Here is a 15,142-nt window from a genome sequence, read left to right as displayed (position 1 = left end):
GCGATCAACCATGAATGTACAATTCAAACCAATTTTATACTTATTACCACATTCAAAGATGTCAAATACAGTGAGCGTGAAGGTTTGATAGGTAAAGTCACAAAATATGAAGTTTGTTTGGTAAGGTAAACGTTGAAACAATCATTTTCTAATAAACAATAAAGCACATGCAGTACACTACAATATACAGATGTGAAAGAAAAATAATATTCATGTATAGCATGCGTCACAATGACATTAAATCTCTGCCTCCAACGAGCAGCATATATCGGGTTACTTTCCAGAGGAATAGCTCTTGCGAAGATGAAAATCTCATCTAAACCGACTTGCCATCCTCCGACAATCCATGAACATTCCTTCTGGAACTCCTAGTGCGAAATCTTGCTGACGACTGTTATAAACCAGGATGAATAGCAAGCAACCTTCATACAAAAAACTATACAGATACACCTATACTCACAGTGCTTGGTCTTTTAGTCAACAGGCCCTTAGGTTCATCAATGCCGTTTCGTTTGTATGATGGAAAACAGCTGGAAGGTCTCATCGCTCGGCTAACGGCAAAGCTCTCATAACCACTGACAGATCCTGGATAGCAAATATAATCATGAATGAAGGATCATTTTGATTTAAACTATGACCAAGTCATATATGATTCAACTTTGAAAAAATGATTTGGTGGTCATTCTGGTCAGCTTAGGCTGTGACCTTTAGGTTAATAAATACTTTGTGCTTACGATTTAAGTAATTAAATCATATAAATAAGTCATTATTGTTAGTGATAAATCAATTTACCACCTATCTCCAGTTCTTAAAGTCAATTCATTTTAATGACTTAAATGATGTAAAGTAAATATCTAGAAATAAATCATCAAAACAAACATCTTTATAAGCTACAGTCGATTATATCTTTGGAAAGTGTGCAACTTTGCATTTATTCATAGGTTAAATACCGTAATAAATGATCAAACTGAAATACAAAAGAACAGTTGCATCGACTAGCCTAATCCCTATTGCTCCACCAACTCACAAGACGTGGGTGCTAACACATACATGCACGCACGTTGCACAATCACAACAACAAGAAGACGAGATCGCTCATGCGTTTAGGGAAACTACTAGAGAGAGAGATAGTAGTAAGAGATAATCACACATCCCCCCCAACTCCTAACGAAATCAACGAGCATTGAGTGAGGAGTTCAAAATACAGCGAGTAGAGAACGTCCAACCAAATACTCTAATGGCGATTGAAGCGGGAATCAACATAAAATTTGTGCCCCAATAACGTAGTCCTTGTGCCATACTGGCGGGGTAACATTTCTGCCTGAGCGCTGGCGTCTATTGTTAGACGGTGCGGGTACACTAGTGTCGTCGATCGGTACTTCAGCTGGTAGATGATCTTCTGCACTCGATTCGGTGGATCTCAGCAAGCCAGGGTCTACCTCATTCGACTGTCCACTTAGAGCGGGTGGCGAAACGACTTGAGGTGACGTAGCTGTGCCGGGAGACGACACCGTTGGCTGAAAATATGTGTGCTTTTGGTTCAGGAAGTACGGCTCAATCTTGCGTAGAAATTTCCTGTTACGTAGCGTCAATCTGCCGGAACCGTCCACTTTCACGAGGTACTGGTCATGGTCTCGGCACTGAACCACAGTGCCGGTTCTGTCCCAGCGAAGGGGATAACGACCGTTTTGGTTTTGAATGCGACAGACATCACCTTCAAGAAGTGGTGATAATGGCTTAGTGTTCAACGACAGAGATTCCAGCTGCTTCGCAAATCTGGTACGTAACGTTTGCTCGCGCCTCTGCCAGAGATTCCTCCATAATGGCCTGATGTTGCGCTGTGTGAAAACTGGAACCCATGCTTTGATCGGCAACGCATCTTTCAAAGTCCTGCCAAATACTATTTCTACAGGGGAGAGTCCATTCGCAGGGTCGGGGCAATTGCGAAACTGTAGCAATGCCCGAGTAATTGCATCGGTCCGGATGCTGCCATCCTGCGAAATGTTGCCGAGAAGGAGTCGTTTCATCGATTTCACCGCAGCCTCCGCGCGGCCATTTGACCTGGAGTGGTAGGCTGACGACAGCCTGTGGCGCACCCCCCATTTTCGAAAAAATTCCCGAGTGCTGTGGGCAGCAAACTCGGGTCCCCCGTCACTGCTAAGTTCTTCGGCCACACCAAACGTGCCGAAGTAACTTCGTAATGCATCTTGGAGTCCGAGGGCTCCAGACGTTTGCCCACCGTGCTTCACATGGAATATCTCTGGCCAGTTGCTGAAGCGGTCAACAACGACTAAATAGTGGTGGCCTGCAGCGGTGCAATAATCAGCGGCAACAGCTTGGAAAGGGTAGGTCGGTATGAATGGCTCGGCCGGAGGCATGTATGCTTGACTCGGTGCCATTTTACTGCAGTTGTCACAACGTGCTCGTGTACGTGCTATACACTCAGTCATCCCAGGCCAAAATACTGTGGCCTGCGCCCTCTGTGACATGGCAGCAGTCCCTTGGTGTGCCGAGTGTAAGATTTCACAGATAACCCCTCGCAGCGGCGGGGGAACGACAATCCGGTCATTATACATGACAACATCGTCTACGATCGAAAGGTCGTCGCGGTACCGCCAATATGATTGTAGTTGAAAAGGCAGTTTGTCCGATTTGTCTGGGAATCCTGATATGATGTGATTTTTTAACTCACTGAGAACAGGATCGTATGCCGTACTGCGCTTTACATCGTCCCAGGAGACAACTTCAATGGCATTCAATGATGCTCGGGAGGCGGCCACGATGCTGATTTCAATCAGATTGGTGTCCTCATGAGAAGCCACGATACTGTTGTATTAAGTTTGATCATGTGCAACTTTGCATTTATTCATAGGTTAAATACCGTAATAAATGTTTAAACAGAAATACAAAAGAACAGTTGTATCGACTAGCCTAATCCCTATTGCTCCAACAACTCACAAGACGTGGGTGCCAATACATACATACACGCACGTCGCACAATCACAACAACAAGAAGACGAGATCGCTCATGCGTTTAGGGAAACTACTAGAGAGAGAGATAGTAGTAAGAGATAATCACACAGAAAGTAGTAGCCTATATCCATTGGTAGATTTGGTGTGGGACAACTCACCTATTCCCGAGCTTGCGATTCGACCTGGGGTTTGTGGCGTTGCATTCACATGCTCAAAGTCCCAAATATGAGCTTGCAGATCGTCAATTCGGTTAAATGCTTCAAGCTTCAAGGATCTATCGACCATCAATTGTTGCTGGTATTTTTGCACATCTCTGTAGCAAGAAATTACGATCAATTAGACAGTAAGTAAGGAAGGACGAAAGATTACTTTCATCAACACCGTCAAGGTGCTTTGATGAAGTATCTGCATTGTTTTTTGACATGCCGCACACATTATTAACTATTAAATTCTTTAGAAGGAAAAAATATACAGAAGAACAAGGATATCACATTTAGTTTTTCTCTGTGTGATATCAGGCATGTTGAGTAATGCACAAAGCGGAGATTAGGGCTCGCTTCAACTTATTTCATTTGGCATGAAACAACCCAATATCATGAGCAAGTCTGTACGTGGATTTGGATATTGTATTTAGAGTGGTCGTGAGTAGCAGATTTTGGCGCAGGATTCCGAAACAAGATCTTTAATTACATTTTTCTAGTATGGTGAGAAGCAAACTCAAATTTGAAATTTTTACATGGAATTTATAAAATCGAAAGTTATTGTAACCCAAAATCCACCTATTTAACTATTCACCTCTGCTAATCAATGGTTTTTGTTCGGCAGTCCACGAGAACAAACTAAAGACAGATTTGAATGTTCAGCTAGTTGAAATCACTTGTTTGTTGCAGCTAGATTTCGAAATTTCCACCTTACATTCTACTACAAGTAGCACTTTTCCTGCGACTCATGTAATTATTCCACACAATATGTTACATTGGTGTGATCGTATGTGATAAGGAGCTCATTGTGCTCTCTCTATCAGTACCTGAAAACTCCATATATCAAGTTCTAATAATATTAGCTAAGCGTACTTGGAGCACTCGGTCACAGTGCAATTTGTATCCAGCATACCTGCGGGTTTTTGATTGCCACGCATCACTTGCAACTTCCATCTTCTCCTTTTCAGCCAAAAAGGTGGTTAACCTTTTGTCTTTTTCTACAAGTTCAGTACCAAGTCGCTGCAAGTTCTTCTTCTGCACCTCCGACAAATGTTTTCTAAAAGACAATGATAATGACGATAAACGGTGATGACAAAACATTAAAGTTGATGTATTCATTCCAAGTAGAAACTGAAAAAAATTCCTTCATCTTCAGTGAAAATCCTTGTAGAAAATATATAGAAAAAAAATGATAGAAAAGTTTTCATGCACTGAACACAAAATTGGAAGCATCATTAGGAATTAACAGTCCATCGGGGACGAGATGGTACCATTCCCAACACACAAGCTTTTACCTTTTCTGTTCCTGCTTCGCTTCTCGATAAAGTCTCTCCTTTTGTTCTTCTCGCTCGCGCTCGAGTTGATTGTATGCTTGGTGCAGGTCGAGACTCGCCTTTTCAACAGCTTTCCGAGCGCATTGCAATTGCTCCTCTAAAATAGTCCTGTCTTGCATGGAAGTGAGCTCGGTGCTCTCCAGATCTTTTTTGCATCTGACGCATGAATTGTTAATTTTAATTTAATAAAGAATTGTACAATACAGGTATGAAACTGTCGTAGATAGGTAATAGCGTACAAATGATTGCTTAAATCTTCTTCAAGATATCAAATCGAAGACACTGGCAATCTCCATTTAAACGTTATCAATTTTTGCGGTTCCTTTCAGGTGACCAACTTAAATACCAAAATAGAATAGCGTGCCAAGCCTCACTCCATGAATTCAGCGAAAAGATCGGAATTGTCACGGCTGTGTCGGAATTTCATCGCTACTCGTCTCCAGTGATGGATGGCTTGGAGCTTTTTGATGGTTTTCTTCAGTTTCCCATTCTCGGCTTGAAGTAATCTCATCTTTTCGTCCTGGAAGTAGATAGGGATAAGACGTTATATTTTTTGCCGTGACTAATTGCCAAACGCCATAAACGTATTTGATTTGAAACTGATCACCCTAATGAACGTTAAACTACTTTGGGTTTTATCAGTGGAGCCTAACAGATATCGGTTTCCAGAAAAATGTCAGTATTGGCTAACTCCGCTTGATAGTTATCGGTCTGTTCAATGACATCTAACTGCTACAATTGTTCTAAGTGGGAATGTCTTCAGCACTGCTGGATTAATTTATCAGGACCATAAGTGGAAGTACCATATTCTAAGTCAACTGGAGTTTTATGAAATATATTTGGAATATATTTCTCAAATTACAGATACTAATTGGAAATTCTAATTGAAATATGTCATATTTTCATATCGGCAGACTATATCGATTTTATCGAGATATTCATCAGATATTCAAGAAAAAATTGCAAATTTCAAAAATTATAAGTTGATATACCATGTACTGTACCTGGGAAGAGCATAGTCAGCACTACTCAAGCTCTCACAAATTCTTTTTCTCTCACCGAATAAAAACATTGCCTGATTATTTTATTACCAAGGAATGAAGTGTTTGGATATTCAACATTACCAAGTCTCTAATCTCATTGCAAGTATGTCGAAAACAGTTTGCTTACTGTCTCTCATCATTCTTCAACCTCTTCAAGAAAAATTCACCTTCTCAGTCAACTTATTTAATCTGTCTTCTGGCGAAACGTTGCTGGCCTCGTGACGTAGCGCCTTCAACATATTGAGCGATTCATTTTTACTCTCCGCAACCAGAGACGCCACATCTTCGTACAGCGACATTTGATTTTCCGCAAGCTTCTGCTTCATCCTGAGGCACTCTTGGAACAGATTTTTCACCAAGTCCTGGAAGGGAGAGATCGAGAGATACCGGGAGCGATTCAGGTACGATATACGCGAACAAACCTGGTACTGAGCCCGTGCTTTCTGCCGAATCAGAGCCTCTCTTTCCTCTTGGCGTGCTTTGGTTTCGGTTACAGCCGCTCGCAAAGCCGTGACTTCCACAATTAAGTCTCGATTGTCGTCAGCCAGTTGAAACTAAGCGAGAAACGTGCCATTATCAGTATTTATATCACTCACGCCAATCGCGAACTTTTGGAAAACCAGTTACGAAAACCAGACGCAACAGTGCGAAGCTAGAAAAACTGTACCTTTGAACGTTGCGCAAAGTACAAACTAATGGGAAAGAAATCTTACACATACAAAAATTCATACCAATTGGTGACTCGACTTTACTCGAGTCATTTTCCTTAAATACGAAAAAGGAATCGACTCGAGTTAATTTGTGTATTGACTCGACCTGTACTCCAGTCATTGCGCATGACTTGACCAAGTCATATGACTAGAGACTAGGACAGCCTATATCGTCCATTTCATTTTCACTTCGAGTAATAGTAAAGTTACTATATCATTCGTAAACTCTTTAGAGTGGGAAAATGAGCATATCAATATATGCGAGGCATTCAATATCACCCAAGCAGAGTTGTGAAAATAAAAGGTTGACCACGATCTGAACTGAAAAGTGAACAGGGAACACAATGACTTGGACTCGACCCTCGGCTAGTTGACGTTGACTCGGACTTGAATTGAAAATGACTCGACTTGACTCGAGTCAAAATCATAAAAATGAGATTGATTTCTATAAAAAATTTTACCTGAGCGTTAATTCGGCTACCAGTCGCTTCCGAGCGTTCCAGACGAACCGTCTCGACTTCTCTCTCCTTCTGGTACAAGAGGTGATGATGATGCCGCAGGAGGTTTTCGTAAAAGGTAGAGTACAACTCGTAGATGTGCTTTTCCCTGTAAAGTACACCGGACAACCGCCATTGTAAAACAGTGATTTCTGTATCTACGAAGGCAGCACAATCTTTTATCAATTCGCTGGATTTGCCAATTTCTGTTTACCAAAGGTACTTCTACATTCTCAAATTACTCAAGTAGATTTTGCCTACTTACTCAAGTGCTTATGATTTTACACTACCTATACTTGACTTTACAGTTTTCGTATTTTTTTTTCAAGCAAAACCAGGTCAAAAATGGGTGACTTTTTACTTTCTTGAAAATTGCTACTTCAGTACTACTACCGCTACTTCTACTTGAGCACTAACGGTGACTACTTGACCCCCTCTGCTGTTTGATATTCAATTCTTTGGATTTCCAACTATAGTATCTACGGTGGGTGGATCCCATAATAAATAATGAAAGAATTTACCCACCGAAAATACTATTTTCTTTTCAAATTCAAACTTTTTGTACACAAATAACTTTGCTTCTACTGGTTGGAATTGAGCCAAATCTGTTGTGATTCGTTTTTTGAGACAGCCTAGCAATTTCATGGGGTAGCCAATAAAATTTTTGAAAATTAATATTTATTTTCAATAAATCCAAAACTGTTTTCTTATCTAGTAATGCTTCTATAGGTTGGAATTGAGCCAAAATTAGTGTGCTTGTGCAACGCTTTTTGTGCAAGCTTTTTTTGAATACCTCAAATGTTTACACAATATCATTATAAAGTTTCACAAAAATCTCCACACCTATTCATGGCAGCCGAAGCCAGATTGAAAACACATTGATTAAGGTGATCTGCGTTGAATGATATCACTTTGCCTTTCTCTTCGTAATCTCCAAGAAGCCTTCAGCAAGAGAAACGTTTGAACAATGTTTTAATAGAAGCTACACACAAAGCCGTACTCGTGTAGGAAATCTTGAACAAGAGTCGGCCTTCCGATCGACAGGGTCTCCTTGATTTGGCCCCTTTTCCACAAATCCGTCGGCAGTGCGGTTTCCTCCCGAGACCTTTCGGCCAGCACCAGTGCGGTCTCCTGTTGAATTTTCTGACGTAGCTCGCGAAGCATTTGCAGCTCGATCGCTTCCAGAAGTCGACAAAGCTGGAGTGGAAACAGTTCGAGTTAGGGTCACTTGAGGAAGAAAGCAAAAGGATAGGGGTGGAGTGTGCTTACTTACTTACTTAAGTGGTGGTGATTTTAGACTATTTCCAATACCACATGACGCTTCTAAAGATTTTGAAATGTAGATAGTGCATTTGGGATAAGATCGTACGAGTGAAATTGTGATAAAAACCAAGCCTAACAACCTTTTTATCGAGATAGCCAAATATACTTTCGAAGATTCTCTTCATTAGTAGTATCATTAGTCGTGAAGATAAGTTTTGCAATTTCATAGCCCCCTCAGATTTACTGCTAAAACTTAAGTAAACACTTGAATACTCTGAAAAGTAGATTTACTTCATCACTGACCACCTACGCACGCTGGATAGTTATTGCCATGTGTTCTGTTCATTGAGTCATGCAATTCAAATTTGGAATGTATTTATTCAACTGAATATTATCCATTGACAAATTAGTGATATCGACAGTCGACACATGTCCTATCTTTATTTCAAATATTTGAAGAGCTTCTTGGAGGTGCAGAACTTCACTATACAACTGAATTCATATTGATATGAACCTGAATCAGGCGTAATCGTCAGCAGCTAGTGGAGCATTTGAAAGAACGTTGTATAACAACAATCGTATTACACAATATGACGTCACCGGGATGACATTTCAAATAATCGTGGTGATAGCTTAAGCTTAATGTGCTGCTTTCAGACTCAATTCAATTTATTGCTAACAATTTCATCCTTTCAAAACATCTCAAGACTGCGACACAATGAAAGATAGGAAGGTGTAGAAACGACTTGAGTTAGTCTTCAAAATCAGACACCCACCGCTGCCTAGGCGATGTAAAAAAAGGAGCATGCTCAGTTGCACACTAAATGAAAAGTAGAAGAAGATAATGCAGAAGGACAAGCGACAAAAAGAGGTGGCATGCGACGGAAGGCGAGATCGATATGTCAGGTCGTGGTCCCGTTAACTAGAGGGCTGACTAGTATTGATTGTTGGTACAGGAGTTCGGGTACCAGTAGTAATAATAGTACATCAAGCTTATAATCTCTCTTCGCCACGATTATCCAAAATTTCATGCTGGTTTTATCGTATTTTGTGATACGATTGTTGATATACAATGTTTTTTTCCAATTCTCTACCAGTTGCGGACGATTACCCGACGAGTGTCAGCCGAAAATATTCGGGCTCATTACAACATGCAATTTTATTTCAAATGTAAAACATAGACATCATCTGCATTACTAATCTCCTTGTTTGAATTCAGGAGATATTTAGTAAGAAGGGGATTGTTACCTGGCCTGCTTTCAGTGTGATTTCCGGAGTATTGGGAGGGGACGGTGGCATCTCATCAAGGGAGGCCTGGTTGTCATAACGATCGGCAACTCCAATCTTTCTGGCCAAGATTTGCAAGACAGGTATGTAAATCTCTGCGATGTATGTTCTCTCCGCATCACTGCAAATCAAATCATTTCATTAGTCGAATCCATAAGACTATGGCAGAACAATCCATAATGATATCTTCATTCGATGGATCAACTCACATGGAAATAGGCATGGTGCTAATTCCGTGTTGCGGTAGTTTCCTCGTGCTCCAGTACCTTTTCACCTGTTCCAGCTGCTTGGAGAGGATGAAGTATGTCTTAACGACACTGTCATTGATAAGAAGATGTTATTAACAGAAAACGGAAAGAATTAAATGCAACTTTACGAGTATGACACAATCGGTTGTGTCATCTTTGATAGAGGTTCACCCAAGTATTCATTACGCGGGCTGACATCTTTTTCCTTATCCCCGTCTCCATTTTCAGTTTCCTACAAAGCACAATGTCAGTGTTGCAATCACAAATAATGAAAAGATGTAATCTGTCAGAAAACCGCAAAAACGATCCTCGGGAAAGTCAAATTGCAGGGTGTAGTAGTATCCGTTACGTTATGAGTTGGACTTGTCTAAAAGATGCCAATGTTTGAAGGAGTAGGACGTGGGAATCTCCACTTCAAAATCGAGTTGTGAAACAGGGGCAGAGTCGGAGTCACAATTTACAATTGGGTGTTACCACTGTCAAAGTCATCCTACTAAATATTTGGCAAGTGAGAAAGGAGCCCCCACACAGAAGTTATTTCCAATAGGGTCCATCAAACACTAGGTGTCGCCAGACTTTGGGTGTTAACCGCCGTTGTTCCGAAGTTTTAATTCATCCTTTAACGAGCTCACTGTCCAAGTAGAGCACGTTGTAGCCATTATTTACAGTCTGGAAAGCAGCCTACAGGTTTCTGACAACGGTATCGCGTACGTAACAACTGCGGTTACAACCCAAAGTCTGGCGACACCTAGTGGTTTGATGGACCCTATTGATCAATATTGATTTGATTCTTACTTCATGTTTCCCATGAGTTAGACTTTGCTCAGACTTGATCTTCTTCTTTGAAAGTGCAATGGAAGCGATAAGACCTTCCTGCACGTCAGAAGATTGATCTGAAATAAAGTATTGGCGCTAAAATACAAATTATTTGACGCGATACATCGATTTTTGGGTTTCACAGTTGTTAAGTACGTAAGTTTTAAAAAATGAGCTGGAATCCACTGCTTTCATGGTGTCATAACACAGGACGATGCTATGTCATTCAACAGGTTAAGATTTGTCCCTGTAAATATCTCCTATGGCATGATGTTATTCAGTCGAAAAAATTACAATTAAATTAAAGGCTGCAATACGAGAGAGAGAAAGAGAGAGTCTTTATTCTTCGATATGCATAACAAGCAGACAGCAATAATGGTGGCTCAGTTAATATGCATGCACAGCATTCGGTATCAGATAGGAATGATCGATATGACCTTAAAGGTCAACTAGGCTGATCACACAGGTACACTTGTCTGTAACTTTTCAATGAAATACTCATATGCGCCATCATAAGATCTCACTTATGATGTGAAACGATGAATACCCTTACACTAATTTACAGCATTATCAATCCAATAGTAGAATATATACCGTGAATTGAATCGAGTTGCTTAGTTCCTCCGTTGAGAACATCCTGATAGATCATGGCGGCGCCTACAAGCTCTCCGTTCATTCTCTGCCGATCGTTTTCTTCCAAAGCCGCGAGGCAAAGATGCATGCAGTCTTCGACATTGTTCCAGTGAGGCCGATATTTCAAGGGAAACCGGTCGTGTGTATCTTGAAAACTGCAGTGGAGAGAAATTGGGCGGCGTGAGCCACGATGCTGATGATCATGAGTTAACGAAAGTGTACTTAATTCTTTTGATGCACGTATGCTTCAAGTTTCTATTGTAGTCGAATCTATAAGATTTGCAATATGGCTACCTTGACCTAGTCAGAGTAGTCAGCGTTGGTACCCAAGTAGAAGTAGGAGAATTTCAAAGGCATATATATACTACTTTAAGTGGGAGCAGAAATTTAAGGTATGAAAATTAGGCACTTCTTCGATATACGCCCGAGATCGAAACAGTGTTCCCCATGACACCTGTAAATGTTTCCCCATGGACACGATATAATTTTGTGAACGTCAAAATATTTTTTATTTGCATTTGAATAGACAGATATTAGGGTTGGGGGAATGGAGATATTAGCGTTGGATGTGGGTTATGGTCAAATTTGGGGTTAGGGTATCCCTAGATTACGGTTGGGGGAGGGGGGTATTAGGGAAGAGGAAGGAGGGATATTAGGGTTGGATGTGGGTTGGGGTTAGGGGATCCCAAGATTAAGGTTGGGGAGGGGGGATATTAGGGTTGGATGTGGGTTAGGGTCAAAGTTGGAGTTGGAGTATCCCAAGATTAGGTTTAGGGTGAGGGACACAATATCTAACCCTAATATCCCACCCTCTCCCGACCATAATATCCCCCATCCCTAATCTTGAGATACCCCAACCGCAACTTTGACCCTAACCCACATCCAACCCCAATACCCCCATCCCCAACCCTAATATCCTCCCTCCCCAACCCTAATATCCCCCTCTCCCCTAAACCTAATATCCCCCTCCCCCAACCGTAATATTGGGAAACCCTAACCTCAACTTTGACCCTAACCCTAACCTACATCCAACTCTAATACCCCATCCCCCACCCCTAATATCCCCCTTACCCAACCCTAATCCTGGGAGACCCTAATCTCAACTTTGTCGCTAACCTTAACTCTAACCCACATCCAACCCTAATACCCCCAACCCTAATCTTGGGATACTTCAACCCCAACTTTGACCTTAATCCACATCTAAACCTAATATCTGTCTCTCCAAAGGCAAAAAAAAATTATGTTGACGTTTATAAAATTGTATCGTGCTCATGTAGCAGTTAATCAATGTGGCTACTTTACAAATTGCAAGGTGCATCTTCGCGACTAAGCAAAATACTACCTCTGGAAATATCTGATCTACAGTTTCAATTTCTTTTCAAGATAATATTGTCAAAAAGAAAATTCCGTCAAAGTTAAAAGTTTCAGGTAAGTTTTCTCGTAGCAACGTTGCAATAAACGTGCATATTCAAACCTTAACCAAGGGTACAATCTTCTCGAAATATCCGCTACGTGCTTGGTCGCTTCCGGTACGTGCACGAATGTTTGATAGAGACTGAGATGAGCGTGGCTACTCAAAGCTTGTAACGCGAAATGCGCGTTTGCAGCAATGCTTTTACGGTCCGTCGCAGGATTTAAGTTACGCGAGTGAAATCTGAAAAGTGATGATTTATAACAGCTTCCGTAATGCTATATTAATAAATGAAATAATCTAAAATATCATACTTTTGAATGTAGCTGAGAACTCCGTGCTCAAATTCGAGGAACATGGTGTCCCGTTTGAGTTTGAGGAATTCGGCGACTTCGTCCGGGTGGCGAGTGTACGGGGTCGAGCCCGTTTTGAGATGGTTTAACTGCTTCTGGATTTCCGTCAGTTGAGACCCGATGCCTGCAATTTAGGCAGCATAGAGTAGTCAATGAGACATGCAATCAAACAGGCACGGTCCTATTTAGTTGTATGTGAATCTGATAGAGATGTGTTTTCTGCGATGGATTTATTGCATCAATGCAGATGTGGTCAGTATAATAAAATATCTTGGTAATTGGTAATTATAATCATACCATGGATTACATTCCATTTCTTGAAATGTTATCCAGGAAGTGAAACATGATAGAACATGTGGTGTGATATACTATGTGTGTCGTATGGAACATCGATAGGAAGGAATACATGTAACATGTAACACACATCGTGTACGACCTTGTATTTCTGCTATATCTATGTGTGTGTGTGATACAATGTATAGGGGATATAATTTAACATTACATTTGGAAACGGTTCATATATCGTTGGTACGATTGGCCCAATAAAATTACAAGTTGTGGAGACAGAAACAAAGAAAGTGGACCGGGTGATCTTGAAATACGTGCGTACAAGACAGACTCTGTGGTACGTTAGAAATGAGGCGTTCACTGCCGTTGGATGCCGGTTCGTCGAAAGAAGAGAGATATAAACAGTGAATAGTACACGTAACCTTTTGGAGTCAGATTACACAGGTATAACATCACAAAGACATTCGCCCTGCATTATAGTCTGTAACAAACGCTTTGCCTGCTTGTACCACTCCTATCAGTTTTAGGCAATGCTATATACCATGTAGTGCTGCGGATTTTGTAAAGTAGTTTAGCGAAATGTTCCCTTCATGAATCAACTACTAAAAGTATGCAACGTCGACTGAACTAACTTTAGTACTTTTTCGACCTGTAATTTTCTACTTCCAGCAGAAGTCGTTTTGACATGTCTTGGAAATTGCTACTTCTTATATTTCAACAGAAATTTCTGGTGTTACTTGTAATTTTACCAGCCCTTACTACTTTGACAACTTCTACACCAAGGATACATAATAACATGACGTTCAGATATGTTTATAAACTCTTGTCATATCATTGAAGAGCCTAATGTATATTCATAGTCACTTTATATTTACATAAATTCACGGATTCATACTGCAAACCAAATCAATTGTATAGTAGGCGGAGACAGAATATTTGTCACAATCTCTGTAATGTTGACGCATCATATCACTTCGTTACCTTCAGTGCCACCCCAGTCCGCAGATATCGGTGCTTTGGCGGGTCCCATACCCACGTTTCCCAGAGTCGCATGCCCCAGCAAATACTGCATGATGTCGTGCAGCGAGGATGCAATCTCAAGCCAACGTCTCAGCATACTCCATTGAGCCTAAAATGACACATTTTCATGACGGAAAAGGAGAGAGGAAAGCTCTTCTTTCACAAATCACTCTCTTCGCACGGCAAATGCAGACAGTTCATGCGCTATTGGCTAGGGGTGGATTTGAGTTCCTAGGAGATTTGATCCCGAGTCGAGTAACAAGCTTCTATTTGAGTACTTGAGTAGCCCTTATTAGGACATCGTAGCAGTAATAATGAAAGTTCAAAATGGCTTCTTTTTGCGTCCTCAAGGAAAACAATGGCAGTTACATGCCATTGTACTTCCTAACCATAACTATTTCATAGCCCTTTGAGACAATGTCCCGCATCGATAACTAACTCAAAGGAGCGTTGTTTCCACAAACATGCATAACCTTGTGAAACATGTTTTGGATGCTTAGTTACAACCAATCGAGGTTTTGAGGTTTCCACGGTGCCAAGAGAGTATCCAAATCATACTTTTTGTTGATAAAATAACTCTTAGTGTGGAAGTTGTATATTATTGTTACCAGAAAAAATCCAATATCACTCTTATCACTACTCATCTAGAAACATTAGACTTGATATTCGATTCAGAATTCGGCATTCAAATCTTGGTTCCTAGCCCTTCTCGCAACTAACATAGAGCACAAGTAAAGGTAGCAAGTTTCTACGTAGGTGAAGATTACATTACGAGCAAGTCAATATTACGTTCGATTTCGAATTTTCGTTGCGGTAACCTGACCTCCTGATCCTTCAGATGATACGAGAACAGAATCTCAGTGTAATGCGGGATGAACCATAGATTGAGAATATCTTTGCCATCGGACGAAAACACACGACGTGGCCTCTGATGCATTGTGCGCGGATCCGGCACCAACCCAGAAACGTCATCCTGAATGGAAACAACGTTGAGGCATCGATAATCTAGTAACGTCTGGTTACAAACGATTGAATTTTATTCTTTGTGGTTGCATATAAGGTTTGT

At 40.9% G+C, this 15,142-nt stretch overlaps 1 protein-coding gene across 1 annotated transcript in view; it reads right to left on the bottom strand.

Moving 5' to 3' along the window:
• Nucleotides 1-15: 15 nt before the first annotated feature.
• The window catches only part of LOC145457371 (uncharacterized), a 34,770-nt gene continuing 19,643 nt past the window's right edge, over nt 16-15,142 (bottom strand). Inside the window, exons 28-47 of the mRNA XM_080335570.1 lie at nt 14,900-15,049; nt 14,038-14,185; nt 12,730-12,892; nt 12,479-12,658; nt 10,966-11,159; nt 10,351-10,448; nt 9,684-9,787; nt 9,517-9,624; nt 9,269-9,428; nt 7,758-7,954; nt 7,601-7,699; nt 6,722-6,866; nt 5,973-6,104; nt 5,718-5,912; nt 4,882-5,027; nt 4,469-4,663; nt 4,087-4,230; nt 3,132-3,286; nt 461-585; nt 16-391 (exon numbers count right to left, since the gene is read on the bottom strand). Coding sequence (XP_080191696.1) covers nt 317-391; nt 461-585; nt 3,132-3,286; nt 4,087-4,230; nt 4,469-4,663; nt 4,882-5,027; nt 5,718-5,912; nt 5,973-6,104; nt 6,722-6,866; nt 7,601-7,699; nt 7,758-7,954; nt 9,269-9,428; nt 9,517-9,624; nt 9,684-9,787; nt 10,351-10,448; nt 10,966-11,159; nt 12,479-12,658; nt 12,730-12,892; nt 14,038-14,185; nt 14,900-15,049 — 2,913 coding nt within the window. The 3' untranslated portion in view covers nt 16-316. The remainder of the gene's footprint in view (nt 392-460; nt 586-3,131; nt 3,287-4,086; nt 4,231-4,468; nt 4,664-4,881; nt 5,028-5,717; nt 5,913-5,972; nt 6,105-6,721; nt 6,867-7,600; nt 7,700-7,757; nt 7,955-9,268; nt 9,429-9,516; nt 9,625-9,683; nt 9,788-10,350; nt 10,449-10,965; nt 11,160-12,478; nt 12,659-12,729; nt 12,893-14,037; nt 14,186-14,899; nt 15,050-15,142) is intronic.

This window comes from Botryllus schlosseri, chromosome 15, assembly GCF_051294905.1.
Source record: "Botryllus schlosseri isolate E-star chromosome 15, Bs_hap1, whole genome shotgun sequence".
In the NCBI taxonomy this organism is placed as follows: domain Eukaryota; kingdom Metazoa; phylum Chordata; class Ascidiacea; order Stolidobranchia; family Styelidae; genus Botryllus; species Botryllus schlosseri.
Note: the sequence above shows the minus strand (reverse complement) of the source record. Positions and strands in the feature narration are given on the sequence as shown.